This window comes from Cyprinodon tularosa, unplaced genomic scaffold (assembly GCF_016077235.1).
Source record: "Cyprinodon tularosa strain WSP-4 unplaced genomic scaffold, ASM1607723v1 ctg30, whole genome shotgun sequence".
NCBI classification, from domain to species: Eukaryota; Metazoa; Chordata; class Actinopteri; order Cyprinodontiformes; family Cyprinodontidae; genus Cyprinodon; species Cyprinodon tularosa.
The window spans coordinates 956,464-984,445 of NW_024039008.1; the positions used below are offsets into that span (position 1 = coordinate 956,464).

At 35.5% G+C, this 27,982-nt stretch overlaps 1 protein-coding gene across 1 annotated transcript in view; it reads left to right on the plus strand.

Moving 5' to 3' along the window:
- The first annotated feature begins 1,240 nt into the window (after positions 1 to 1,240).
- si:ch211-191a24.3 (tensin-3) overlaps positions 1,241 to 27,982 on the plus strand; it is a 63,153-nt gene continuing 36,411 nt past the window's right edge. Inside the window, exons 1-14 of the mRNA XM_038291654.1 lie at positions 1,241 to 1,390; positions 5,275 to 5,448; positions 6,699 to 6,749; positions 6,834 to 6,956; positions 7,051 to 7,115; positions 9,065 to 9,148; positions 9,348 to 9,460; positions 10,228 to 10,288; positions 10,364 to 10,439; positions 11,056 to 11,185; positions 11,356 to 11,421; positions 13,297 to 13,401; positions 19,895 to 20,755; positions 26,655 to 26,785. Of these exons, the coding sequence (XP_038147582.1) occupies positions 5,299 to 5,448; positions 6,699 to 6,749; positions 6,834 to 6,956; positions 7,051 to 7,115; positions 9,065 to 9,148; positions 9,348 to 9,460; positions 10,228 to 10,288; positions 10,364 to 10,439; positions 11,056 to 11,185; positions 11,356 to 11,421; positions 13,297 to 13,401; positions 19,895 to 20,755; positions 26,655 to 26,785 (2,016 nt within the window). The 5' untranslated portion in view covers positions 1,241 to 1,390; positions 5,275 to 5,298. The remainder of the gene's footprint in view (positions 1,391 to 5,274; positions 5,449 to 6,698; positions 6,750 to 6,833; positions 6,957 to 7,050; positions 7,116 to 9,064; positions 9,149 to 9,347; positions 9,461 to 10,227; positions 10,289 to 10,363; positions 10,440 to 11,055; positions 11,186 to 11,355; positions 11,422 to 13,296; positions 13,402 to 19,894; positions 20,756 to 26,654; positions 26,786 to 27,982) is intronic.

Here is a 27,982-nt window from a genome sequence, read left to right on the forward strand (position 1 = left end):
TAATACTTGCTGTTATAAAAGTATGTACATTTTTCTTAATCTAAGCTTGTAAAACCAATTTTATGTTCGCTTCTGTAGTACAAATGACTTCTACGTGCCGTAATAAGACAGTAAAGGCAAAGTAGTTTGGAGTTACAGCGGCTTGTTTTCTTTATTTAATACGATTAATGTTCATAAGTCTGTGAAGAAAAAAAAAAAAAAAAAAAAAAAAAAAAAAAAAAAAAAATATTTCAAGGTAATCGTTTCCGCAGACTCGTTAATTCAAACGCATGTTTATCTTGACAGGTTGTATTTATAAAATGCACTTTAGCGCCATCTGGTGGAATAAATGTTGAATTATCGTCGTTACCAGAATTGCCTTTAAAAACTGACAAAACTAAAGAAAAGTATTTTTTTTCTTTTTATGTTATTTTTTCTCTTTCAATTTTTTTTTTACATTGCTACAGTTATTATCAATTCTTATAAAACAATGCTTACATACATATTGCTAGTAATGTTTAGTATGTATATTTTTGATTTTTTTTAACTGTTTTCGAACAATTATTTTCAATAAAACATTATTATATTAGTTGTTGTTTTTAACTATTTTAGTTTCATATTTTATTCCATTACTTTACCAAGTAATAGTTTTTCTTGTTTTATCTGAAGTAATGTTGTCTGAAGTAATCCATACATTCTCAGGAAAATCATGTAAACTCACCATCCTATTCATAAACCAAAATGTTTTTATGTATTTAATTATTTGACATTAAAACCAACATTTTGCTTTTTATTAGATTGAAATATGTTATTGAAGCAGTTAACACATACTCAGTATTTCTTTTCATCAATAATAATTTACATACAATCTTCTGCTTCTTCTTTTATTATAATGACAATAATAAAAACAACAACAATCATCATTGCTTGTTTTAGATTCTAAATTTTTACAACTTATTCAAATACAACATAAAACTGTTCATTAGAATATCACTTTGCTAAATGTAATAACACCATAAATAAACCTGTTTAGTGTTCTAGCTTGTTTTCCTAATCAAAGCCCATGGGTATTTTTAAGAACATTATAATGTCATCATGGTGCAGCACAGACAACATGCTGATAAAAGTGTTTAATCAGCTCTTGTTTGTGTTTTCCAAGAGGATTTGCTCGATTTCTATGGGCGTTTTTGCAGACGTGAGTGAACTGCTGTCACACTGCAGTCCAACAGAGGGCAAAGTGCAAGCAGAGCTGTTATAGTATACTTTATCATACTCTACCCCCTTTCTTCCTCCTCCCACCTACTGTCAAATCTCCACCTCGACTTTTTGTACGGTATTACCATTCACTCTGACTTTCACTCATCTTGCAGTGCTGTGCTGTAACTATAACACCTTGTTTGCTGCAGTTAAGGTAAGCCCCTTTTCTGTTGCTTCCTGACAGGTTAGAGAAAGGTTTGAACCAATGTTGACCTGCCCTTTGTTCCATTAAGTTTTCTTTTCACTGCATGTCAATGGGACTAAAGGGAGAGCATAATAGGTGGTAGATCTTACTGACAAATGATTCTACTGTAAATGTGAAGATTAATTTACTGACATATTAAAGCATAGAGTCCAAACAGAGGTGTTTGCTGAGGTATTCAGATCCCATTTCATCTTTAGCTCAGCACTAAAAGGCAGCTTGTGTTGGAAGGAGTGAAATCCCTTCTTTACTTGAAATAACCTTGATTCTAATCTAACCTATGTAAATATTGCTATTGTGATTACTTTGAGATTGAACATATATAAGTAGAGTTTTTGAAAGTGTTTAGAGAATAGGAAAAATAATTGCCTAAAATACAGTTAGACACTAAGTTTGCAGTCATGCAAGGGTGCTGTTCATTGAAGTTCTTGGTACATACTTTCAGTTTCAAATGGTCAGAAGGTGTAGGTAACAGTCTAACCTTTTTAAGTACGCTGCGTCCAACCAAGCAACTTACTTTCTTTGGAAAACTTGTGAATTGATAACTTTTGAAACTTGGGGATTAATAGAATAAAAAAAGGTGGGTGATCTGTTTGGAAATTCCATTCTATAAAAGTGGGAAATAGAGACTGTAATTATACGTGGCTAATTTAGTAGTCAAGGACTTTTCAGTGTAGCATGGTTGAAACACACACTTCTTGTTTTGGTTTCTCAGGCTGAGTTTGATATTTTTAGATGTACAGCAGTAAAAAAAAAAAAATGTTGGAAAAACAGCCCAGAAATACATCATCGAAGAGAAGTCCCTCATTAAGATTGCTTGCTTTGCCCAGTTAGCTGGTTTGGCATGAACTCTCTGGAGAACAGGGATAAACTAAGACATGAGAAGTGAGGGAACAGGCTGGGAATAAAAAACCCAAACTTTCACGAGAACTAAAGTCAAAGCCCAGGACTTAAGATGACAAGTTTTGAACATGGGTTGAAAGTCACCACTTTCCTTTGAACAAATTTGGTGATTTTATTTAAAGTTTTTCTTTGAAATATTATAATCTTTCTTGTGTTCATTTCAAATAGTTTGGTCTTCAGATTGAATCTGTTTTGATCTGATTTTTCTCTCAGTTTTAAGCTTTTATTTTTCATACTGCGTCTTTTTTTAGTTGCAAGCATCTGTGTTTTAATTATAGTTTAGTCATGTTTTATTTCAATTTTTTTAGGAAATGACAATGCTTTTAGTGTCCTTGAAGCATCTGCTCGTCACTTTCACTTCTATGTTGGTTGTTTCATGTCTCTTTGCAACTACTTAGCATTTTTGTTTACCTCAGCAGTAAGCAGATCTGTGGAAGAGGATTAAGGCCACTGAAAAAAAAAGTCAACTGATTTTTACATTTTATTTCAATTTAATATTGGGAAAAAAGTCAGAATTCTGAGAAGAAAGGCAGAAATTCTGAGAAAAAGTCAGAAATTCTGAGATTAAAGTCAGAATTCTAATTAAAAAGTCAGAATTCTGAGAAAAAAGTTAGAATTCTAAAATTAAAGTCAGAAATGCTTAGATTAAAGTCAGAATTCTGAGAAAAAAGTCAGAATTCTGAGATTAAAGTCAGAATTCTGAGAAAAAAAAGTCAGAATTCTGAGTTTTTTTCCCATATTAAACTTTTTTTTTCAGTGGCCCTAATCCTCTTCCATACAGATCATTTTAAATATCTATTTAAATCTCTTTTCTTATACTTTGTGAAGTGCAAGCTTTTGAAACTTGTGGAGACTGTTTTTAGGTCAGTAGCTAACATCCATGCCATTTTCTGTCATCTCTTTTGGGTCCTTTGCAGTCAGTTTCAAAAATCAATATATTGTCTGTATATTTTATGTCTTTCTCAATAAGATCTTTTTAATTTGGACATTTTGCATTTACTAACACTGCTTATTTTTTGTCCACTTTCAGAACTTTTTAACAGATTGCTTAATGTTTATGTACATTATTTAGGGGTTAAGATCATGAATCCCACAAAGTTAAAATTTAGGAGAGATAAACTAGAAGAGACACTTTTCATTTAAAGATAAGAATAACTTTGCTTTGAATTATATGTGGATCTCTTGAGATATGTTAATTACATGTTTCAATATATTTAGAAGTATCTATTTGTTTTGTTTTTTTTCTTCCATTTTCTGAGAATAATTATATCACAACCCTAATTTGGGCTTTGGATCTTATTTGTTGTTTCATCATAAACCTGTTTCTAAACATGAAATCAAACCCGTGTACATGCTTTTGCACAAATGATGCAGCCCACATGATGTGTTTCAAAAATGGCAACAAAATAAGTAACGAAAAATATGCAGATTTTTAAAAATCTTCCCAAAATGTCTGATTTCTGAATGAGTTTCATACACTCTTTTATTTCTTCGAGCTGCTGTCGAGTTTCCCAGTAGGGTGTTATTGTCTGTGTGGCTGGTATGAGGGTTGCATCACTGTTTACTCTGCGGTCACATGGCCTGGGTGAACAAGAGTTTAACCACTGCTCTTTGTGTTTTCCTTGCCGACAAAGTGTGTGTCAGTATCACTCCGGAAAAACAGTTTTATTTTCCTCCTGATCCAAATACTGACATATACCCAGATACCACAGGGTTGGTGGTTTACGCAAGAATGTGGAAGGAAATCACACTCCTTACAACAGTTTCTAATCTCACCAAAAGGCTGCATGAGAGATAACCTATGAAAGTCTGGATCGAAAATTCCTGATTCCTGTTTGTCAATGATGGAGCTTTTATGTCAGAATAAGGTTAACAGTTCTTGAAACTTGGAATTTAAATAAGCACAGGAACACTGATGCTTTACTGGTGAAAGCTTACTCTTGACATGGGTCTAAGAATCTTTTTGGCCACATCACCAGAATGACTCATGTAAGAAGTTAACAGTTTTATCTACAAATCGAAAGGGTTAAAGTCAGCTTCTGGAATGCAAGTTTGACTGGCATTTGGAGAAGGAGAAGATAATTAGCAAAGGGAATTTCAGAATATTGCTCTTCAAAACAGCATCTAAATTATACCATATCCCCAAGGTTTTGGTTAATTACCCCTAAGGATAACACTATCCATAGCTACTATTGATATATGAGCAAGACCTTGAGGTAATAGAATTTATTTTAAATCAATTTTGAAGACTCTCATAAGTGTGTTGATTAATTATTTTAAAACATAATTTTTTAATCTGTTTTACAAAGATAGGTTAACTTTTTTGTCCAAATCACACGTCAACATCTTTTGTGTGATTTTACATTTCCTTTGACATTTTGAAGTACAAGAAAATACAAGAGAAGTTGCTTTAAACCAACTCAAAATTAATGGTGTAAAAAGATTACTGAAAAATCGCTGAAAGGATAACGGACCACCTTAACTGGACAAATGTAACAAAATATGACGCAAAATTTATTCCTTCTTAAGAAGATGTCTTGTTATTGAAATTTAAGTGTGTCTCTGAAGCCACGAGGTCACATTTTATTGTCTTTGTCAGTTGTTCCAAATTTGTAATCTGCTGAGTTCATAAACTCGTGATTGGCGCATCTACTTTCTTAAATCGGGGGGGTTGTCAGTGACTAAGCGTTCTGTCGGCCTTGACCTCACTTTGTTTAGCAATATGGCCACAAAAGGAGATCCTAGGACTGATAAAATGAGAAATTTCCTCTTTAACACAAATCCCATTTTGTCAGTGAACTTATTTGGCAAAAGGTCTAAAACAAATGCTGTGTTAGAAACTTAGAAAGATCTCATATTCAAAAAGTTTTACCAAGTTCCCCCTCATGTTTGTATGTATAAATAGCATGCGTCACATCCTGTCTTTTTTGCAGAGGCCAATGTAATGAAAACCTGTCATGGAAGAAATACAACAATTCGACCTGACATACGTCACAGAACGGATCATCAGCATCATCTGTCCTTCTACATGTCCAGAGGATCTTTACTTGGAGAATGTGAGAAAAATTATCCCTATGCTAGAATCTAAGCATGGAAACAACTACATGGTAAGATAATACTGTTTTGATACAAGCTGTTTACTGTCTACGCTTATTTTTCTTTATCTAAAATAAATCTTTGGAACTTTTCCCAAATCCAGATAAAGATAAATGTCTTTGAATTCAGAATATGAATGAAGAGGGATAATTCTTTTAACCAACAGATTTTGCCAAACTTAAAAGTTTATAACCAAGTAAAAAAAAAATAAACCTGACAAAGATAACCATTCATTCAAAAAGCTTAAAAAAGTTACTTTTCAGAATTTGAGGAAAATAACTTATCCAAAACCAATCTGGTGCTAACTGTCAATCCCCCTTAAGTTAGTTATAATTGTTCACAGATTTGGAAAAACCCACAAAACTACTGCATGAGTTACCTATACATACTGATAAATCCAGAAATCACATATATAGCGTACTTGATAGCAAGAGGTTAGCTAAAGCCAGCTCTTTATGCTCCTCTAAACATTATAAAGAACAAGTCAGGGGAAAAAAGTGCTAGTGTCAGAAAATTGCCTTTTTTTTAAAAGATTTATGACCACAGCAAATAGTGATAACCATTATTTAACCACACAAATACTTATCGACTGCATCTGATCAGTAGCCGATGCTCCAGGACTAGCTGGTAAAGTAATCTTTTTTTAAACATGTTTGTATAACAATTAACACATATTATCCCTCCTGTGTCTCCATGCTTTGGGATAAAACATCCAAATTGTGTTTTAGAACAGTCCCGCTGCTTTAGGACTTTGATGACATGTGTGAGTTGATTGAATTATGAAGTGTTTTCTCCCTAAAAAAACCTAAATGGAAAAATCCAGCTATGAGAGATCTTAGCTGACTGATGTCTGATATTATATCCATGTGAAATGCAGTGGAATGACATTAAACAGGCCAAACATGCTCAAAAATCTCCAACAGGTTTGACTTAAACAAATTGTGCAAAGAAGAACCAAATAAATTTCTGAAAACAGATTTGTTTTCTATTTGCTTTCCATGTATTTAGTGATTTCTGCCCTTTATTAAAATGTGTTCAATGATCTAAGACATTTTAATTAAAAAAAAATTTAAACATGCACAAAATCTGCAAAGATAAATACCAGTTCACTTTACTATGTTTATCAAGTTTAAAATAGGTTTCCCTCCCTCTGGTTTCAATGAAAAAAATGAAATACCTAATAAAGACAAATAAAAAATGTAGCCTGTCACATTTTATCAAATCTACAACAGCTCAGTGTATTTTGTCTTTTCTAATGCAGCTCATCAACCTCTCCCAGAAGGATGACATTCTCACAAAAATTACCCACACGGTAATTATGATGTCTAAAAGTAACGAGAATCTCGGCTGCAGGGCTGTTTGGATGTGATGCTCCTGTTTGCTTCTTTCCTGTTAGGTTTTTAACACAGGCTGGCTGGATCTCTTAGCTCCAAGTTTGGATCAAATCTTTAACGTTTGCACAGCAATGGAGAACTGGCTACAAGGTCATCCAAAGCACGTTCTGGTGTTACACTGCAGGGTAAACATAAGGGCACTGCCCATTCACAGTAATGAGCTGATCTGTGTGCTGCATGGTGGGACTTACTATTTAAGCCTAAATCTGTTCTCAACAGGGGGATAGGGGACGACTTGGAGTTCTTGTGGCGTCATACATTCATTTCAGCAACATGTCCGCCAGGTAACACGTTTAAGAACAGATTTGTTGTACAACATAAGTCAATTTAATAAAATGCTGCTGTCATTTTGCACATCTGTGATGTTGCTGCTGTTTTCAAAAATCCATTACTGTAAAAAAGTCCATAGCTGTAAATTTGGTTATTCATTCTCCAGGTGCACATATTTATATTGTTAAAGCTCTTTACAGTACAGTATGTTATTGTTTATCTTTTACTCTTCACTAGTATGTTATTCTTATACATTTTTTCTAAGGTCCAAATTTGTCTGACAATTATTTCTATAATCTTTTTGCTGCTGAAAACACCAGAATTTCCATCATTAGACAATAAGGGGATTTTCTATTCAATTCTTTTTTTATTCTAAAAATTCTTAAGATTTGTTGAAGGTAGAAAGGTGTAGCACATTTGCTGTAAGTTTTGAGTTGATTTAGACAAAACACTCTCTTTGGCATTTCACCCTGTATAGGTTTTTGATGTGATTTAATTCAAATATTCTGTGTCTGCCTTGTTCAGTACTTTGCTTAGTGCCTGCCATCTATATACTGATGTATAAATGAGGCTTGCTTTGGACCACTTTTGAAAACCCTACTGTTTGTTATCTTTCTGAGGCTTATGGGTGTAGAGAAATTGATCAATTGTCTCTACTCAGCACCATTACATAAAATTGTGTCAGAACTTGGCTGGTTGTTGAAGACATGTAGAGATTTAATTTTGGGATGCATGATGTTGTTTTGGTGTCTGGGTTTGCAGTGTAGAGGACCATAGTGAGGTATACGCACGTCTGTAAGCAGAAGATGCTTCTCACTGCATTCAGTGATCTGGAAATTGCTGTGCATTTATAGCACTATTTGGAATAGTGTCAGCATATTTTGGGGTTTATAGGACCGGTAAAACAGCAAGGGAAATTGTTTCTAAATGATTTCTCATAATGTAGTAGAGCCGTTCTTTGCACCTAATGCAGATTTACCAAGTCTGCTGTGATCCACAGACATTAATCTAATAAAAGGTTTTACCACTGGGTTCCTCTATCTCTTCCTTTCTTCTGAAACACATTTTTTCCCCAATCAAATCAAGACATTTACACCTGAAAAATAAGTATCAACAACAGTTATTACAGAACCTTGACAAAAAAACAAAAAACAAACAAAAAAAATGTTCCACCTCAATTTGATACAGACATTTTGGTTTAAGTTGTATAATATTCTGAAAGAAATCCATACAAATTAGATGTACAAAAATATTGAATGTGTACTACTTACATTTTTTTGTTTATGTTGGAAATCCCAGTCTTTGTCCGAATATTTTTAAAGCTTTCATTCTGAGGCTCGTCAAGTCTTAAAGACATTATTTAGGGGGCTCATTTATCCCTGCAAAGAAAAGAGGGGGTGGAAATGAATGAACTAGAATTGAAGATACAAAAAAGAAGGACACTTCAAACCTGATGCTCTGTGGTCCTTAGTCAAAGATCCTGCTGTTTTGATGTAGATGGCATCTGATGGGATGCAGGTTTTAGAGGTTATTCATTTCTTTACAGAAATTACAAGGACATAGCTTCAATTCATCCTCAGATAGCAGCAAAGTTCAGCTGGATTCAAATCAAACTCATGCTCATTGTGTGTGTGCTTGTAGACAGTTGGGAAATATCAGATTGTGACCATTGTCCCTGTGCGAATGACCCAAGAGCTTGTGATTGCAGGCATGTTGGGGCTTGTGAAAAGTTTAGAGCTAGAAAAGGCACAAATTTAGTCCCAAAAGACACCATCCATTCTAGGTAGGCAGCTTATTTAAAGATAATCTAGAGCTTTTATATGATTCTGAACTAAAAAGACGTTCAATCATTTTATGGATTATATGATTTTAGGCAGATACCTCTGCAGGCTAATTCCCTGTTTCAAACCATCTGCAGCCCGGATAATAACAGCATATTTATGAACATGTGCATTTTTCTCAGTGCAGACCTCTCTTTGGACCACTTTGCCATGAGGAAGTTCTACAATGACAAGCTCTCTGCTCTGATGATTCCCTCCCAGAAACGGTGAGAGACTCAAACCATCAAGGGGAACTATGACCCACCTTCAGTCTTAATTTTTAATTATCAGATTTATCCCCAGGTTACTGAAATATAAGTAAAACATATAAAAATTCAATCTAGATTTTTATTAGTTTTTTTTATTTTTTTATTCAGTAGTTTATCTTTTCCAGTTACCAAACAGATGCTCACTTTGTCTCTTCAGGTATGTTTGGATGGTGGGGAGCATGTTAAAAGGAGGGCTGAGGATGAACCCCTCTCCGTCTTTTCTGCTCTGTGTTGTTCTTTATGGTATCCCCAAAATAAGACCAGATGGAGGTAAGCAGCTAGAAGACACCAGCTCACAAGTGTCTGCTCCATTTTTTTTAAGGGGGTCTATAGAGTTTCCTGACCATTTCTCCATTTAATCCTCCTGCCTTTTTCAGAAACAAAAAAGAGCCATCTGTCACACGATGCTTCAAGTCAACTAGGTTGGTGGTTCTTAGTCCTGGCCCTCAAGTACCACTGCTCTGCATGTTGTAGACATCCCTCTGTTGCAGCACGCCTAACTTAAATGATTACATAGACTCCTTAGCAGCCATCAAGTGTTGCAGATAGTTGATTTTATTAACTTAGGTGTGTGGCAGCAAGGAGACAGCTAAAACACGCAGTGCGGTGGTACTTGAAGAACAGAAGTGAGAAACACTGAATACCAGTAGTAGCTATGAAAGTGGCATTCCATATCTACTTAGTTAAACAATAATTGGAATAACATTTCATATATATGTGTATATATATATATATATATATATATATATATATATATATATATATATATATATATATATATATATATATATATATATATATATATATATATATATATAGATAGATATATACATATATATATATATATATATATATATATATATATATATATATATATATATAGAGAGAGAGAGAGAGATGATCACTTACAAATTTGTCAAGCCACTAACTTTTGAAGTTGTACATCTATGTTAATCTTTCTTTTTTCTCAAAACATAATCTGAACATTTTAAATAGTGTTTTCTTTTAAACTACAAGATGTTATTTTACTCTCCTAGGGTGCTGCCTGTTCCTTAGAGTCTACCAAAGTCTACATGCAGTTTGCACATCACCTGTCTAGTAAGGCTCATCATTTTCACACTGTAAGTGCTGTTAGACAGAGGACAACAATTAATATGTTTGCATCCATCTCAGCAACATCAATGCTGTTCAGACTGATCGTCTCTACATTGTGCTTCAGCCGGCCCAACTACTCAAAGGGGATATTATGGTAAGAAAGTCACAGTGGTCTGAGTGTTTGTTCTCTGCCAAGGACTTTACATATGTTTTCACCTGTCAGTCAGCAATTGCCCCCCTTTTGGCCAAATTGTTGTAAAATGCATGTTAAAATGCCCTCTAAGGAGCAAAAATGCACGCTAAGGTACTCTATTGGAAAATGAAATGTATATTAATTGACCTTCTCAGCCAAAATCCATGCTAAAATTTCCCTTCAGGAATCGAAATGCATTTTAAATTACACTCTCTGGAGCAAAAACATTGGCTGAAGTGCCCTTTTGGGAGCCAAAACACATTACAGTGCCCTCTCAAGAGCCAAAACGCATGCCTAAGTTATCCCTCGGGATCCAAAACACATGCTAAAATGCCGTCTACAATGGTGGTGATGTGCTACATGTGTTCTTTTTTTTTTTTTTTTCTGCCCCTGCCCTTCTATGCCCGCCACTGATAGTGGTAGAAAGAGCGTAAGTCCACAAATGTTTGGAAGTGTGTTTTTTATCCAATTGTAGTCGTTTTTGTTTCTTTTCTTATGTCATACCATTGAGAAACCTAACACTAAACAGCAAACATGACTTCTGTCAGCTTATTCAGCTTATCATTCTCATTTTTAGGTGGTTTGTTATGACAAAGATAGCCAGTCAGGGAGTCGCCAAGTGGTTTTGCGCCTCCAGTTCCACACTGGCATGGTAGCTGGACACTCCCTCTCTTTCTGCAAGGCAGACCTTGACTGTGTTGCTGAAGGTATTTATAACCTGCTTTGTTCCAGCTCCACTCAGCTCTCACAGGCTTTAATCTGTAACTGATAAATCTATTGGCTCTACGCACACCTAAACGAACACAGGAGCCAAAAAACCAGCGAAGGAATAATGGAAACATGTCCAGCTGTCTCATTTTTCCTATCAATATTCCAGATTCCCGTTTCCCAGATGGTGGAAAAGTGGAGCTGCTGTTCTCAGATAGTCCAGAAAAGATTGCAGGTGAATTTTTCGTTGGATTATTAATATTGTGATCAAACCTTTAATTATACAGATAATATTTAACCGTGTAGAATACTTGATACTTGTTGTGCTTTTTCTACAGGTTGTTGTTGGTCTCCTGACTCAACAGAATCTGTTATTTTCCTCTCTATATATATCAGGTTGACTTGGACGCAGTAGAATTACTTTGCAGTATTTAATAATTCAGTCAAAGTTATTTCTCTTAGAAAAAATGCATTCTCCTCTGATGTGATACTGTCAAGGTGTTATGCCAACTTTTTGCAGATTTGTCTAAAACGATGACCTACTAGAGGAAATGTTCTAATAATCCTTGTTATGCATATAAAGCAACAACAAAGTTGTGGAAGAAGTAAAGATTTAAAGAAAATGCACTTTGTTGCACCTCTTGGGCTGATATTAATCTCATGAGTTTTTGGGTGTTTAGCAAAAAGAATTAGAGTTAGGCTAATTTGCATTCCTAACAATTTTACAACCAAATGATTGTCAGGTACAATTTTTCTTCCCTGCAAAATACGCAGTTAAAAGATTCACCGCTAAATGTTTATTGTGTCCAGTCTGGCAATGTGGCAATAGGAATAATTGTCTCGATGCCAAAAAGAGCCAAATAGATTTTACTTTCACAAGTGGAGCAGTAGGGCTATTGCCATAGTGTTCCGCTTGTTTCATGCATATAAATTGCTTTATCATAATTGTGCAGGGAGTTCTACACATTATATGGACACTGCAATGTAAGAAGAACAGTAGAGGTAAAACAGAAAAAAAGGACAAAAGATGATAGAAAGAGGAGATGAAAGGGAAAATGATAAAACATTTTCAGTCTGCTTCATCACCTGCAAAGAGATGTAAAAAGAACAGCACAACCAACAGACATGGCACCAGACATACAATAAAGTAACACCTAGATACTTATATATTCTCAAATAAATTAACCATAAACAAATACGTGAATATCTTAATATCGCATAATCAGTCATCTTGGTTTTTTTTTTTTGGGTCCCAAAACAAACAGTTTTGCAGTGAAAAAGAACTAAGACTTCATTTCATAGTTAAGTAAAGCAGAGTTTTCTTGCAGAACCAGACCTTGGATGCATATTTTTCTTTTTTTTGCCATGAAATTTTATTCTCACTTCTTCATTGTTCTTAAAAAGTGTTTTTTTTTTTATTTTTTTTTTTTATAAATATGTAGTATAAAAATGTTTTTTAATATACTATAACAGACCATATAAGGTTAAACATATGGGGTCACTGGGACAGGATAGGACAAGTGCTGTTTAGGAAAAGACAGAGTTGAACAGAACCAGTGTACTAGAAAAACCTTTCATGGAACATAAAACAAAGTACACACTACAGCAGAAAAACCCCCCACAGAGTATAAGATTAAGGGAGTATTAATTACACAATACCTGCAAATAAATGTAGACACGGGTTTAAGGTTAGAGGTTATTATGCCCTCCAGCACCTTAATATAATAGCAGCATTACTACAATAGCACATAATAGTCTTGGTCATTCAGAGTTCATATAAAAATCGAATTCTTAACGCTTTAAGCTCTTTTCAACCAGAAGGGGGCATTGTTGAACACCATGCCAATGAACTTGGCCCTCAGCAGCAGCAATTTGTCTCTTAAACTCTCAACAGGAAGCAATGGAAGGGTTTTATCAGACAAACATATCACAGAGGAATTTAGATCAGTAGATACTGCGTGCAAGGGGAGAGACGGAGACAAACAAAACAGGGATATATCAGAGTGTAACAGCTCATGTTTTGATTTTAAGCAACTGGAATAAGATGAGTGGTTAAAATCTATTTCCTGTTATATAAAGTGACTGGTGTTTGTTATTTTTTTATGTCCAGGTAGAGAGCTGTGGTTAAATGAGCGCTCTGTGACAGTGGACTATGATACCTTGGACCCTTTGGTCAGAAGAGACTCTTTTCAGGACTGGCCTCATTCACAAGCAGGTAAACTGACATTTAAATTTTTTTTCCCTCCATGCTCTGTGATTTGAGTTAATTCTCTTAATATTGCGTCCTGTGACTTGAAACAATAAAAATATGGAAACTACACTGTTAAAAAAACCCTACAAAACCCAGATGATATACTTAAACAATTTAAATAGGGAAACATTTTAACGCAATAAGTTGAAGTAAAACTACCTAGAGTATGTCTATTACCGAGAAGTCATATTCAAAAGAACATGTATATAAACATTATTGGAAATATTCATGTTTATAAAGTTACTTTTCTGTGAATAAAGACAAGCCTTTAGGTATAAACAAGATGATAACCAAAATTTTCTCTCTCCTCTTTATTTATTGTATACTTTTTAAATTTTCTTGATTTTTTGTCTCCAGCAAATACATTTTAAAAGTAGTGCTTTTATTTTTAATTTTAAAGTATTTTAGACATGTAGTATAGGTCTTATCTTTTGTAATCTTTTTTAAAATATATTTATCCCCTGGTTTTAACATTTATATAAGGCTGGTTATCTGACCCATAAAATGTCAACAACAAGTATGAGAACAAGATGATCATTAAAATGTTTTTTATCAATCCAGTCATTGTCTATACCAACTTATTAAGGGTCAGGGTGGGTTAGTTTTTATCTCCAGGAGTTTAAATGGGAGAGGAGTTACACAGACAACCACAGTAAAATGAAACAGGCATAAACACTTAGACCTTTAGATAGTTGAGATATATGATTTTGAATATTTTATACTCTATATTTTTGGGATCATTTTTAAATGTATAAATATTGAAGATACTTTTTTTCTTTTATACATTTTTGCTTTTCTTTATTTTTTTCTTATATACCTGCTCATATTTGTTTTTTTTTGTGTTGTTTTTCCAGCTTTTTCAGCTTGTCTTCTGCTTTCTTGGAAATACTGTTTTAATAATGTTTTTTTTTAAGTAGAGACTTTTAAGCCGCATGAGAATTAATATGGTAACTGTCATCTGTAAACATCTGTAATGACATCTCCTTAATGTGATGCATCCTATACTGTAGATGCAAAGTATCAGTCCAGTTAAGCATTTTTTTTAGCAGTTCTGTTTATCTTAATAACATAGACTAGGTAAATATTCCTACCATTCCACATCACTATAAATCCATTTAAAATTTAACACATTCCAACCATTAACCTAAAGCCAAGAACATTATTGTTTTTCTCAAAAACACGCTTCATAAGAGATACATTAGATATTTTCTTCTAATAACTTTCTTTAAATTTTAGCTTGCAGTAGTGGTGGGATAATATATAAAATTCATGGGTGGGGTCCCATATCAACTTATTTTGCACAGGGCCTGATGGCAGGCATAGATGTCTGAGTGTAAAACTTTTTCATAGAAAGAGACAGACATTTTTTGTGGTTTATCTGCTACTCATCACATAACATCTTGTAATTGCAGATGTTTTAGTTAGAAAGATTTTTTTTGACATCTCTAGGGTGAAGCATGAAGGCTATTTAGACAGCAAACAGCTTTGGAGTCAGTGGATTTTTTGAGTTTTCAGTTCTCCAGAATAAAAACCCCAACACAAAATCCCAAAATCCCACAGCAGGCAGCTGAAACAATGGCTTCAAACTGCAGCTGAGGTTTCAGTTCCAGCTGTTTTATACCATGGCTAAATCTGCCTCTGCCAGCCGTGTAATTTAGATTTAAAGACGTGAAAAAGTGGCACGTAAACATGGAAAACACACAGACACACAGAGGACTGCAAACAGGATTCTGGTACTCATGCATGTGTGGTTTTGGACCCCAAGTGTTTCTACCTCATGCAGCTTTCTCCTCTACTGCTTCTTACACCTTGTCCCCTTATCTTCCTTAGTCTTTCTATCTGCACTCCTCTCAGGTTCAAGTTGCAGGTTGCAATTTGTCCAGTTAATTCCCATCCCCCTTTTCCTCCGGAGTACGCCTCCATGTTTACATTCTCCTCTCCAAATCTGGGCAACTCAAGGTCCTTGTGGACTTCTTTCCCTTCCTTGAAAGTGCATCATGTGTTCAGATCACGCTCTTCTATGAATGTGTATGTAAGGTTAGTGAATGATCCACCCTCTGGTTTCCTTCCTTTCCTGAGATGAAGACGCATGAGTGCACCCTCAGTCAGCTACCTGTGTTGGCTGGGACAGGATGCAGGGGGGGAGGGACAGAAAAATAGAAAAAGAAAGAAGCAAAGCTTTGAAGGCGGGGATTTGAAGTGCAGTGCAGCAACATGAGAGAGAGGAAGGAGAGAGTATAGGAGAGGAGGGAGGATACCACAGGGCTCTTAGCACCTCAGGAGACGCTTGTCTAACTTCTACTGAGCAGACGAAAAAAAACAGAACCAGATAGAAGAGCTTCTCTGGAACTTTTCATGCTGCTTTCATTGTCATCTTTCTCTTTCCTTTCTGCCTGTCATCCATTTCTCCTCCTCTTTCTGCAACTCCGGAGGAAAGCTTCAGCAGAGTATTTCCATCCTGTTTCCAGTCAGCAGAGCGGACAGTGAAAGTTTCCTGCTGGCAGTGGGTAAAGTAACCCCTTCCTTTTATTTCCCTTAGGACAGATTAATTTGGATTTTTTTAATTTCTGGTTATTAGTTACTGACCATCACTGTGGGAAAAACCTATGGGGAGATTTTTTAGATGCTTCTTATGCATTTCTGTTTTATTGCTTCTCTGCCCTCCAGAAGCTGTTCTCAAACAGCTGTGGTATGTACTACAGTAGTTACTGTACAATGTTTTCCTACTTTTTTTTTTTTTTTTAAATCAGACAACTTTACCTGGAACAGAGCTTCCTTTTTATGCTGCCCATTTCTGCCTGAATCTGTTTTAAGATTTTAACCACAAATAGAAAACATAAAACCTGAAGTGAAATATTCAGTAAACAAATAAGAGAGAAATGGAGAAGTTTAAAGAGCTAAAAAACTTTCAGGTGTGTTAGTTGCTGGTTATGTTGGGGCAAAATGTCAGCTAAAAAAACATAAGCAAAATGTGATTATGCACATTCGATTAAATTCTTACAAAACTACAAAACAGATACATACATACATACATACATACATACATACATACATACATACATACATACATACATACATACATACATACATACATACATACATACATACATACATACATACATACATACATACATACATACATACATACATACATACATACATACATACATACATACATACATACATACATACATACATACATACCTACATACAAGTGCTCCATGTAGAATAGAATACTATATCTTTGTAGTAATTAGATAAAAAGTAATAACACTCATTTTAGAGAGATTATTAACACATTAGGTAATACATTACAAGTATTCATTTGTGTTCATTTTGATGATCATCAACAGGTAATAATAAACCCACCTTTTAAAATCCACATCTGACCAAAGAAAAGGGATTTTCAATACAGAAATTACCTTCACAATTGTGGGAAAGACTAATGATCTGACAGCTGCAGGGGACAGCCGTCGATACAAAGGAATAATGGCTGAGGAATTTTTTCAGAGTTTGAAGTGTTTTCCTTAAAAATAGGGAACAATGAATGGGAACACATTTTCACTGTTATCAATGTAGAGGATGGAGCTGGAGTAAAAGTTAAGTTTTGTTTTCTCTGCCATATGGATTCTGACTCTTTTACTCATGCCGTCCTGATGCACACTAAAGTCTAATAAATTGACCTTTAAAATATCTTGGAAACTGATTGCCTTTACTAATAAAAGTTTATTTAGCTACTACTTTTATGTTTTCAGCTATTTAGTGTACTGAATACTTTGGTGTATGAACCTATTTTTATGAAGTTTGGTGAAGTTAGTTCAAATATTAAGCTATCAGTTTTCAGGGATCTTCCCTTAAGGAATCAAAATATTCTTTAGATTTTTTCTCATGTCATCAGTGATATAGTCTTGTTTTTCCATTTAATACGAAATAACTCAGCAGCTTTTAGAGTTTAGGAAAAAGATATCACCAGTTCTCTCAAGATAATTATCTCTGAAATATGAAGCAAACAGCAGCTATCAATACATCACCTCAAAAGTCATACAACATCTGTTTAATCATTGATTAGACACATTAAATTGTAACAGCATCATTGCCAAAAAGCAATCAATGAGGGCCCACAAGTCTCCACCCTTTTTTAATGCTTAACTTTTTCGTTTGGATAGAACTTAAATATCTTGAGAAGAATGTTCTATCCAGCATTTCACAGCACTTATTTAAGATAGTGAGTTGATAGAGTGTCGAGTTCTGCTCTCTTGAAGTCTTTCAGCTAATTCATCATTGTAGGTTACGGTGTAAGGCTTTGAAAGAGTAGGACTCCCGTGGATGCAAAAGTATGAATTTTAATTAATCAAACCCCTCTGAGTTAAAGGAATTTTACTCTTAGCTCATAGAATAATAGCTCATCAAAAGGGTAATTTCACTCTTTTTAGAGAGGGTTCAAATGTTCTCTGTGTCTAAGAAAAGTTTTATTGAATTTGAGTAAATTTTATGCAGGCAATTTTCCTGTGTACCGTTATAAAAAGAGTAAATCATGAAAGGTCTTTGTTAAACAAGTTGGCTTTTATTAAGTGCTGCATTAAATGACATTAACTGAAAGTTGAGTGGAAGGAAAAAAGGTGTTAGATAATTGTTCACAAACAAGAAGTATTTTTTCAACCTTTTGAGGATTGCAAAGCAAAGCATATCTAAGAGTTTTAGAGGAGATCAACAAGACATGAACTGCAAGTGTTGCATTTTATGTTTTAAACCTCTCCTAAAATAGAAAGAATATAAAGCAGAGACTTATTTAGGCTAGATGAGAAAAGGGGTTTTTATTCAGTGGTGTAAAGTCCTGGGTCCTGTGTCCATGTGAAAGGCATAACTTGTATTATGTTTGAAAATCAATATTCCAGACATTTGGAGGAAAAGTGGAGAGCTATAGAATCAGTCGTCTAACAGGGAAGTTTAGAGTACCTCACACTTCCCCTCTGCAAAATGCAATGGATATGCAGCTGTCTTAGCAGGAATTTGGACATTTTCAGTTTATAGTAAAAATACCAGCTATAGTGACCATGGTATCATTGAGCATGTACTGTAAGCAAACCTTCTTGAGTATCCGTGGAGTTTTAAAAAAAAGTAAGGTTTTAAACACCAGACCCAGCAATTCAGATGATCTGAAAAGCTGCTAACAAGGCTTCTCTACCGCTTCAGCAGAACTACAGGCTTATTTCCACAGCACACATATTACTGTAAAATGACCTTCATTGTTTTTTAACTATCGTATATATCAGGCATTTTAAAGCATAGTTGATTTTTGGAATTAATTTGATGAACTGCAAACACAAAAAATCCTAAAGAAACTAATGTGAGCAGGTTAGCGTGAGTGCGCCACTTACTGGCTGGGAGGATTTAAACTTGTCATTAACGTCTTCAAGTGTTGAAGGTTTGCAGTGTATGTTTATGTTATTTTTGAGCTACTTTGTTAAATGAAGACTGCAAATTCAGTTACTACAAAGCTTTTGATTTTCATTGTTTACTCTAAATCTAGTGATTAGAGTTCAAAATTAGCAAAGAAAAAATAAAATGGCTTTTGTTAAATGGGAATTTTCTTGACCTATCTGGGGTTGTTTTTTCTCCTTTTTTACTTATATTGCATAGTAATCTAAATATCTTCTGTTGAATAAAAATGAAGTGCGTGCTAAAGTTAAAATATGTGGGCTATTCCAAAAAAAAAAAATAAAAATAAAAACAATCCACTGGACTTTGTTTCCAAGTTTTAAGATGTTTCTGTTCCCATCCAGGAAGCTTTTTAAATTCAAAATGTCAGGAATAGTGTTGAGTTCCAGGTTTTATACAGTAGCCCATAAAGCCTCAAGCTCAATGCTATTCCTGACATTTTGAATTGATTCAAACTTGGAAATAAACTCCAGTGGATTGTTTTTAATATATATATTTTTTTGAATGACTATGACCTGGATGACGGAGAATCTTCACCAGAATATGTGGGCTAGTTTGGTTTTATACTCTACATGGTGGGAGATCTGTGGATCAGATGTCTCATTTCACGCCAGGTGTGTGTTATCACACACTCACCCATGTCTGACCACAGCTAGACCACTGTGACAGACACGTCATCCTCTTTTTGACACGCAGACTCACAGTTGGTCATGTCCATATTAACAAAAAGGGCCTTGTGTTATCTACACAGTGTTTGTTTAAAGTCATGAATCAGTGATCATGGTAATGCAGGTTGGGAGTCTGCACTGTGCATTGGACAACAAAGAGGTTTTAGGTGGAAATAAGATTAAGAGAAATCCTTTCAAGATGGGACAATACATATGATGTTGACTTGTTTTTCCTTATTTCATTTAACTAATTTACTTGAATACAACTGCTAGATATCTTTCAAAAGTAGAAATTGCTAAATTCTACCACGTTTTGCAAACTGACCAGAATGATTTCTGCTTTCTTCCAGCTCCTCCTAATGTGTCTGAGTCTGGAAATGGAAATTTGTACTCAAGAGTAAGAAAGAAGAGTACTGAGGAGGGAGCTCTGTACCCTCCAACCTCTATCAGCCCGAGCTGCAGCGACAGAGCGCCATCAGCCAGCAGTGACTCAGGCCTCTCTGTTGCCTCACAGGGGAGGACTGGAGCCAGACTCAGAAGAGGAACCCCTCAGGACACCTGGAACCAGAAGCTGATCTTTGGGGCAGACTCAGAGCCGACCCAGGCTCTCCTGGAGGTCATGACTGAACTTGATTCTTCCTTTAATGGAGAGGGAAAGGTGTCTAAAGATGAGTCTGGACTGGGAGCCTCTATCAATGGAAAAGTTTCATCAAGCGAGAGAGAGACGGATATTCTGGATGATGAGGATGAAGGTTCTGTTTCAGAGGCTCCAAACCAGAGTAATGATTTCTCACTCCCATCTGGAAGTCTACCTGACAGTCAGAGTCCAAAGGAGTACTCCACTCACTCCTGGGTTCGACAGCAGCAGAAGGTAGATCCCATGTCTGAAATACGAATCGGTAACAAAGAGAGAGCAGCACGTCTGGAGGCTCCTGAAACACCAGCACGAGGATTAAGCAGCAGGGAAGCGGTGAAGAGATGCCTCATAGATGAGGGCAACAGAGAGCCTGGCAATTCTCCTTCATCCTGTCAGGAAGATGAGCTGGCCTCCTTAAATACAGACATCGATGACTCCATTGAGCAGCTGAACCAGCTGATTCTGGACTTAGATCCCACTTTTGTTCCAGTTCCTACTCGATGTTCTCCTCTGTCCCGCTCAGCCTCTTTACAAACCAACGGCCTCAGCCACAAGGGAAAAACATATCAGTCAGGTAAGTCTAAACAAAATGATCAATCTAAGTGTTTTCGCATCTGTTATAAAACGACATTTAGTCCAAAATACATTCGCTGAGGCAGGGTCATTTTATAGTTTTATGACTAATGAAAAGTTAAGGAAAATTATAAGTAACATTCCTAATTTGTTATGCTTGGACATGCAGGTTAGGTCTGTAAAATAGCATATAAAAAGAAAACAAACCATGTACTAATAAAGTATGGTTAATGGATGAAAAGTCTGATTATTATTGCTACTTTGATGTCCTCAGGAATTAGCAACTTCTTTTCCAACCAAAGCTGTCTGAACACTTTACATTAGCAGCGCATTGGTAGTTGAAAAGAATGCTTAAAATCTCACTTTTTTTGCGAGCAATTATTCAGCTTTATTTTTGCAATGAGAATTGAAGCAAAGTACATCATTTTCCGGACCTTCAGTTTTGATAGCTGCTGGCAATATGGTTCTTATAATGCCAGTGTAAGTGTGAGTCTGAAAATAAAGTAATACAGCATATTTTGAGAGAGATTTTAACATTTACATAAATTATATCTGTCACTTTTGTTATGTCATTTTGTCAAATTATGTTTTTTTTGTCAGTACATGGTGTATTTCTTTTGTTATGATGTCAGCGACAATGCTGCTGCATTGTGAAATAATAATTTGGAAAGAGTTTGCTGACTTAGTTCTAATGGGGAGTCTGTGAGGAGAGCTGAAGAGCTTCCAACCTCAAACTGCTGAAACTCACCTTTAATAATACATATCCACAATATCGGTTCAAAAATGAAAAAAGCACAGCTCGAAAAAAGGTCTTGATTGCTCTGCTATCAATGCATCTTCACAGATAGGTCTTATCTAGACAACAATCTGCCATAACTATGACTCATTTTAGGCTAACTTTATGCTCGGTAATGTGTCTGTTAACCACACAACCCCATGAACATAATAAACATGCCAACAAGGAGTTGTTGCACTCAAACTAGGAGATTTGTTGACATCCAAAAAACCTGCTGCTGTAGCTTTAAAAAGCAGTGCATCTTTAATGTTCTGTGTGATCTAAATGTTATAATTTGTGCCAAACATTGAGGTTTATTTAGATTCAATTGAGTCCAAAACCTTACAATACGTGCATCAGAGTTTTGCTCCTTATACAGAAAAGCCATCCTTAGTGCCAAGATGTTTTGTGCAGATAATTAAACTATGCAGAAACCATTATATGAAATTAGTTTGAAAAGCAAAATTTGAACAATTTCACCTGAGAAGATTTTGATAAGAGAAATATAGTTCCATTTATGACTGTTAAACTGGGCTGGCACTTCTTAGGCAATAAAATATCTCAGCTGTTAACTACTGTATTTTTAAGTAATTTACTATTTTTACTGGAAAACTATTACAACACGCCTCACTAAAGAAAGAAATGTATTCATGGATTAATGAAGTCTGGGAACTGGATTTAACATTTTAATTCTGCCAAATCAGACAGGGAGCTTTTTTTCAGGTTTGAAATACCAGCCAATGTTTTTAAAACAGGAAATTGTGAATAAGGGTGCTGCTGGAAGGTTGGAAGCGTTTGATTGAAAAGGTAGTGGATAACTGCTCTGCCTGTGATGTACAAGTAAAGTTTTGTGTGATACACAATGAAGAGTTTAATCTACTGTTTGCCTTCTTATACCCAGACTGAGGTCACATGATTCAGCCACGCCAAAGTAAAGTGATAAAGTGACTGTAGGAGACAGAAGGCTGATGGGTACAGAATGCAAATTGTGGTTGAATCTCATTTCAAATGTGTCCTCTCATTCTTAGCCATTGCCAAAGGAAAAGAGGGTCTGAATTGGAAATATAGAAACAAAATGGCTAAACCAATAAATATATTTATTATAGATTTTACTCTTATAGTAATTTTACCAGCACAAAAACCCTATTAAGGTCTGCTAAGGTAGTAGATGCTGCAACCATAAACTTCAATGCTCATCAGGAATTTATATGATATTCCAACACAAAGGGTATTTTGCAAACTGGGAAAGCATTTTTTAAAATTAAAAGTTTAAAGGTGTGGTGCATATATCTAATTAATGTTCTTCTATGAAAAATTCACTGCAACCAATTCAGAAGTCACCTTCTGTGTTGTGACTGTTTAACCTGTTTTCAGGATAAATCTAGCCCCTAAGGGAAGGCATCATATTCAAACATCACATAGAACAAAATTCAGGGAAATGTTAGGAGTACGAACTGCAAAACTGCCCAAACCCACTTAAACAACCGCTGAAACTAACTGGCTAGGAAAAGGAGAGCTTTAATCAGAGACGTAGCCCCATCCATCTCTGGTTATAATGGAGGAGCTGCAGAGATCCACAGCTAATGTGGGAGAATCTGTTGATAGGACAACCATAAGTTGTGGACTCCACAAACATGGCCTTTATAGGAACGGTGACAAGATTGTTGTATTACTGAAAGAGGCCAGTTGTCTCCTCTGCATTTTTTGCTGAAAGCCATGTTTGACACAGAGCAATAATGTTGAATCACTTTATCACTGCTGCTTACCTTTATCAAGGCTGCACTTTAAAAAATGAAAAAGTCTAGAGAGCTGTACTAAACAAAATTTCTTTTTGAATATACTTGTGTGTACAAAATGACAAAATAATATCAATCTAAGTCTAAGAATAAATTTCTCTAGTCAGAAAGCACCAAAATAAAACTTTTAAGCTTATGTGACAAAAAAGTTACACCGGGCAGAAAACGAATGCACTAAATACACCTCATGGATGGTGGTGGTCACAAGACCCTCTTCATACGGTTTAACTTACCTTAAGCTGCCGTATTTTAGAAACAATAAAGGGCAGAAAAATGATTTCGGCATTTCCAAAAGGATTTCATTTGCAATCAGCAGGAGGTGTTATTACAATGTAATGGGCAACTTTATATATTTACAGGCCGTATATTTCAGATTTTTCTGTCCCCCACACTGTTCTGGACCCCTTTTTGTTGGTTTATCACCTGAAATGTCCATAAATGCATTCCAGTTTGTGGTTGAAATTTGGCAAAAGGTCCTAAAGTTTGAATATTATTAGTACTATCCCACCGGGGTCTATGATGTTTCATAATTTGATATATCATAACTGTTGTTTGTCAGTTCCTTGAAAGAGGAAAGATAATAAGGATAACATGATCAGGTAGTTGACTTAAAAACAAAAAAAGCAATGGAAGGCCTACTTTGAATATTTTGCTGATGTTAATTCAATTCTCCCATAAAGAGAAGAATAAATTACATGTTTCATGATGGCCTTATATGCGTATACATAACATGTGAGGGTATATTGGCGTCATTGCTGTTTACATACAAGAAACAAAAACACCACATCCTAAGGCATCAGCTTCTTTAAGGATTATCCCATTTCAGAGTGGAATAGTTTGGCAATAATTTGAACTGGTGAAGGACAGAGGTAGATGTGGGCATAGGGGAAGGATTAGATTGTTGTCTTGCCCTGCAGGGTTTTTGGGCAGCAATAGTGGGCTGATGTTCTCAACTCAGACACAAAACAAGGCATAATTGACCCTTTTAGCACTGCAAGGCAGTCCAAGTAAATTAATGAGTCGCCCTTTTTGGGAAGCAGATTGCTAAATGAAGTCATTGTGAAGTCTTAGAGATGAGAAACTAGACTGCTAATTTACTGCTTACTGCTAACAGGGATATTTTTAGATTATTGCTATTGCTCATCAATTCAGTGTGAAGATTTTATATTAGCAAACTAAAGAATAACCCAAATTATGCCTTTTTGGGATACCGTTTAAGTTTCCATGCTGCCCTATCTTCCCTGTAACTGCTGCAACTAGCTAATACATGCTGAATGATTATTTTATTACATTATACCCACTGGGAAGGTGCCTTCAGGTTTATTAAGTGACCTTTGTCACAGATTGTTTTTATGTTAGCAGTGTCATATGTGGGATGTCTCCACTTTAAAGCCCTCTGCATGAAAAACAGCTGTTCAAACTGAGCTGACCCCAGAATGCGTGAATTAGAATTATCTAGAAAATCTCAAAATTTTCAAGATTTTACAGAAATGTTCTTTGCAGTGACTCAGTCCTCTCTTCTTAGCATCTTTCCATCAATTTTTCATTTTTTTTTTCATTTCCTTTATTTAACCAGGTAATTTGACCTGTCATCCTTTACTTATTTGCTTAGGCTACAACCTAGAATTTATGTGACCAAAATATAGTCTAAGTGTTTGTACAAAAGCAGATCAACATGTCCAGAATTGGTGGCTGACATTTCCTGCAGGGCCTATTATAAGCCATACCTAACACTTGAGTCTGTTTATTATTACAGTGACTATTTTTTTAGGGGATGGTTTCAAGGAGGAACTGGTAAGCGTTTAGGAATTCTTTTGAAGTTCTGACATAACACCTTCAGCCTCTCATCTTTTTGAAAAGGGTACAGTCCTGGTACAAATACGGTGGACATTAGCTGATACTTGAGACTTTCATGGAAGCTCCTTTGGCAAAACTCACCACAGGAACAGTAGCTGGATTAAATTCAGTGGCTCATTCCAGCTTTGCTTTCATGGAACCTTTAGGCTGATGAAAACAGAGCCTTTACATTCTTAGCCTCTGTGTCAGTGATTTTTAAACCTCCCAGTTTTCAACTTTCAAAATACCAGTAGAAGAGATTTCAAACCCATTATGTGCCTGGGTTTAAAGACAAACCCTAATGTTTTAAAAACAAAGTTGTTCAAACTAAAGAAAAGTTAACAGGAATAAATGGTGTTAAAAATGCAGGTAAAGATTTCAATTAGCAGGAAAAACTGGGCAAAAAGTGTATAAGTGTGAAAAAGCTTGATTACTGAGCAAGTTCTGTACCACCTTCATGCATCTGGTGAAGCCATCGTCCCTCTAGTTTCGTAAGCAAAATATTTCTCCTCCACTTGCTATTCCAACCACAACACCTCAAACACATCACATATACCAAAGAGTTTTCAAAACTGACTTTGGAATAATCCAATTAATATATGTGCATAAGATGTTTTCACACATTCCCCACCAATGTCAGCCTAATTTCAACTCTGTGAACAACATCAATACTTTTATTATCTTAGCAGTAGAATATGTATGTTTTTTCTTTAGATAGTGCAGAGAAAGCCAGCTTTTGCACTAATTCTACCATGAGGAAGCACACTGTGAGCACACCTTGGGAAGTGAGGTCAGAAAAAAACATTGCAAATAAAATATAAAACCAGATTTTTACCGGCTCTGAAGATTAGCATTTTTATGGATAAAACTGCAGCTTATTTAAAATGATGGTAAAAAACATGTGAGCGGTGACTACGCTTTGCTCCTCATTTCCCTCATTTTGACAGAGTCCCCGATTATTTTTGCAATTCAAATCATAACTTTATTCTGTCTTCCCAAAACCAAACAAATCACAATGTTGTGTTAGAAAACGAGCAAACATGCATATTTTGAACAACCTCTGCATAATTCTGAGCTTGGAGGACTAGATTGTAACCATATTTAAGAAAAAAAACTAATTTTTCCAACAGATGTTTTTCAGACGAGACGCTGCACTGTTCCACCATCTGTTTGCCGTTCATGCTCTCTTAGTCACACAAGCTTTGACTCTGCTGATAAAACACACGGATAGAAGGTTCCGTCAATAGACAAACAAGTCAAACAATAATCACTGTCATCAACCTTTATTGCTCAGTCAGTGTCTTTCTTTTTTAACAAGGTGAGTTTAGGTTAATGTCATACCTTATTTTTTTAAGAGAGCCAGACTGCGTGTGTAAAAGTGAGTAACAGCAGCACATGACTGAGTCTCAAATAGATTGTCTGTGAGATTATAATCTGTTTTATTTTCCGCTTCCCATCCTCATCTCTGTCTTCATCACAATTCTCCTGATCAGGGTGGAAACAGCAGAGATATGTCAGCGACGTGACAGACTCTGCTGCTCCAAAGAGTCCAGGATGGAGGGGGGCTGGATCTCAGAGCTTCATAAATTCCCCAGCTAACAGCAGCTCCTTTTTAAACTCTCAGGTAAACTTAGTTTCACCATGAGTGACTGGATGTCATGTAGAATGTGTTTGAAGGAATACAAATAATGTATATTTTGCAGTGTTGAAAAAAACAAATGTGTTTACTGGCAAGTTCTATGTATTTTTGCAGCCATTACACATTAAATATGGTGCAAAGTTAGGCAAATTAATATATCAGGAAACATGCTGGGTTAATGAGATATTTTAACTTTATCTCAGCTTCTTCTGAACAAATTTTGGCCCTGAAGAAACATAACCTTAATACATTTTTGTTAACAACTGCAGATAAAAGTGGCCTACCTGTAGCTGCAAAAGAAACAAAAAAATAAAATTAAAAAAATGTTTTTAAATAATTTTTGAAGAGATTACAGCTAAGCCTTTAGCTTTGAATTAAGGTTTTTGGAATGACACAAAGGCAATACTATTTGTAATGCTTCAGTGGTGATTATGTTTTTATATGATGATGAAAGACCATTAAGATTGTTAGACTGAATCTGACTGATGATAACCCATTCTGGTCTAGAAAGAAGTCTAAGTCAATCTTAGTTTGTGGCTGTCTTTTTGCACCTGCTTTGGGTATTTCATAATATATATATATACTGACACTTCTCACTATGGATCCAAAATGTCTGTGTTCCAATCCTTTAATGCTGATAATCATATTTAGCTTGTGACACAGTTCATTGTACAAAATCAGATTCTCTCTGCTGCCAGATTATGTTTGGATCCCTCTTGTTAATCATTTTAGTGCTCTTGGGCATGCTTCATCGTTAGCACCACTCAAAAACAATTTGAAAACTCAATCTCACCTTTTCTTCTTGAGATATTCCAAACAATCAAAAGGAGAATTCTTCAGTTTTTCATTGGTTTCCGTTTCCACCCTTAGACTAAAACGATTCCGTTCTCTTGTTCTTGTTCATGTGTCTGTACCTCACTGTGTAGACAAGTCTCACATCAACCTGAGACCATCTTTTAAGAAAGTTCTGCAATGGTACCAACCTCATTTTTTGTGTCCCTTTTCAGCAGAGGCAATCCTAGAGCTTAATGCGCTGGGGCGTCCTGAATCCTGTCTTCTTGAAACAAGCAGAAATACTTAATGCATTTTTTCTGTATGTGAGCCAATTTTAAAGCAATGACTGCAAACATGCCTTTATGGGTCTCTTTGGTTAGCTCAACAGGAATATACATCTCAAGAGCT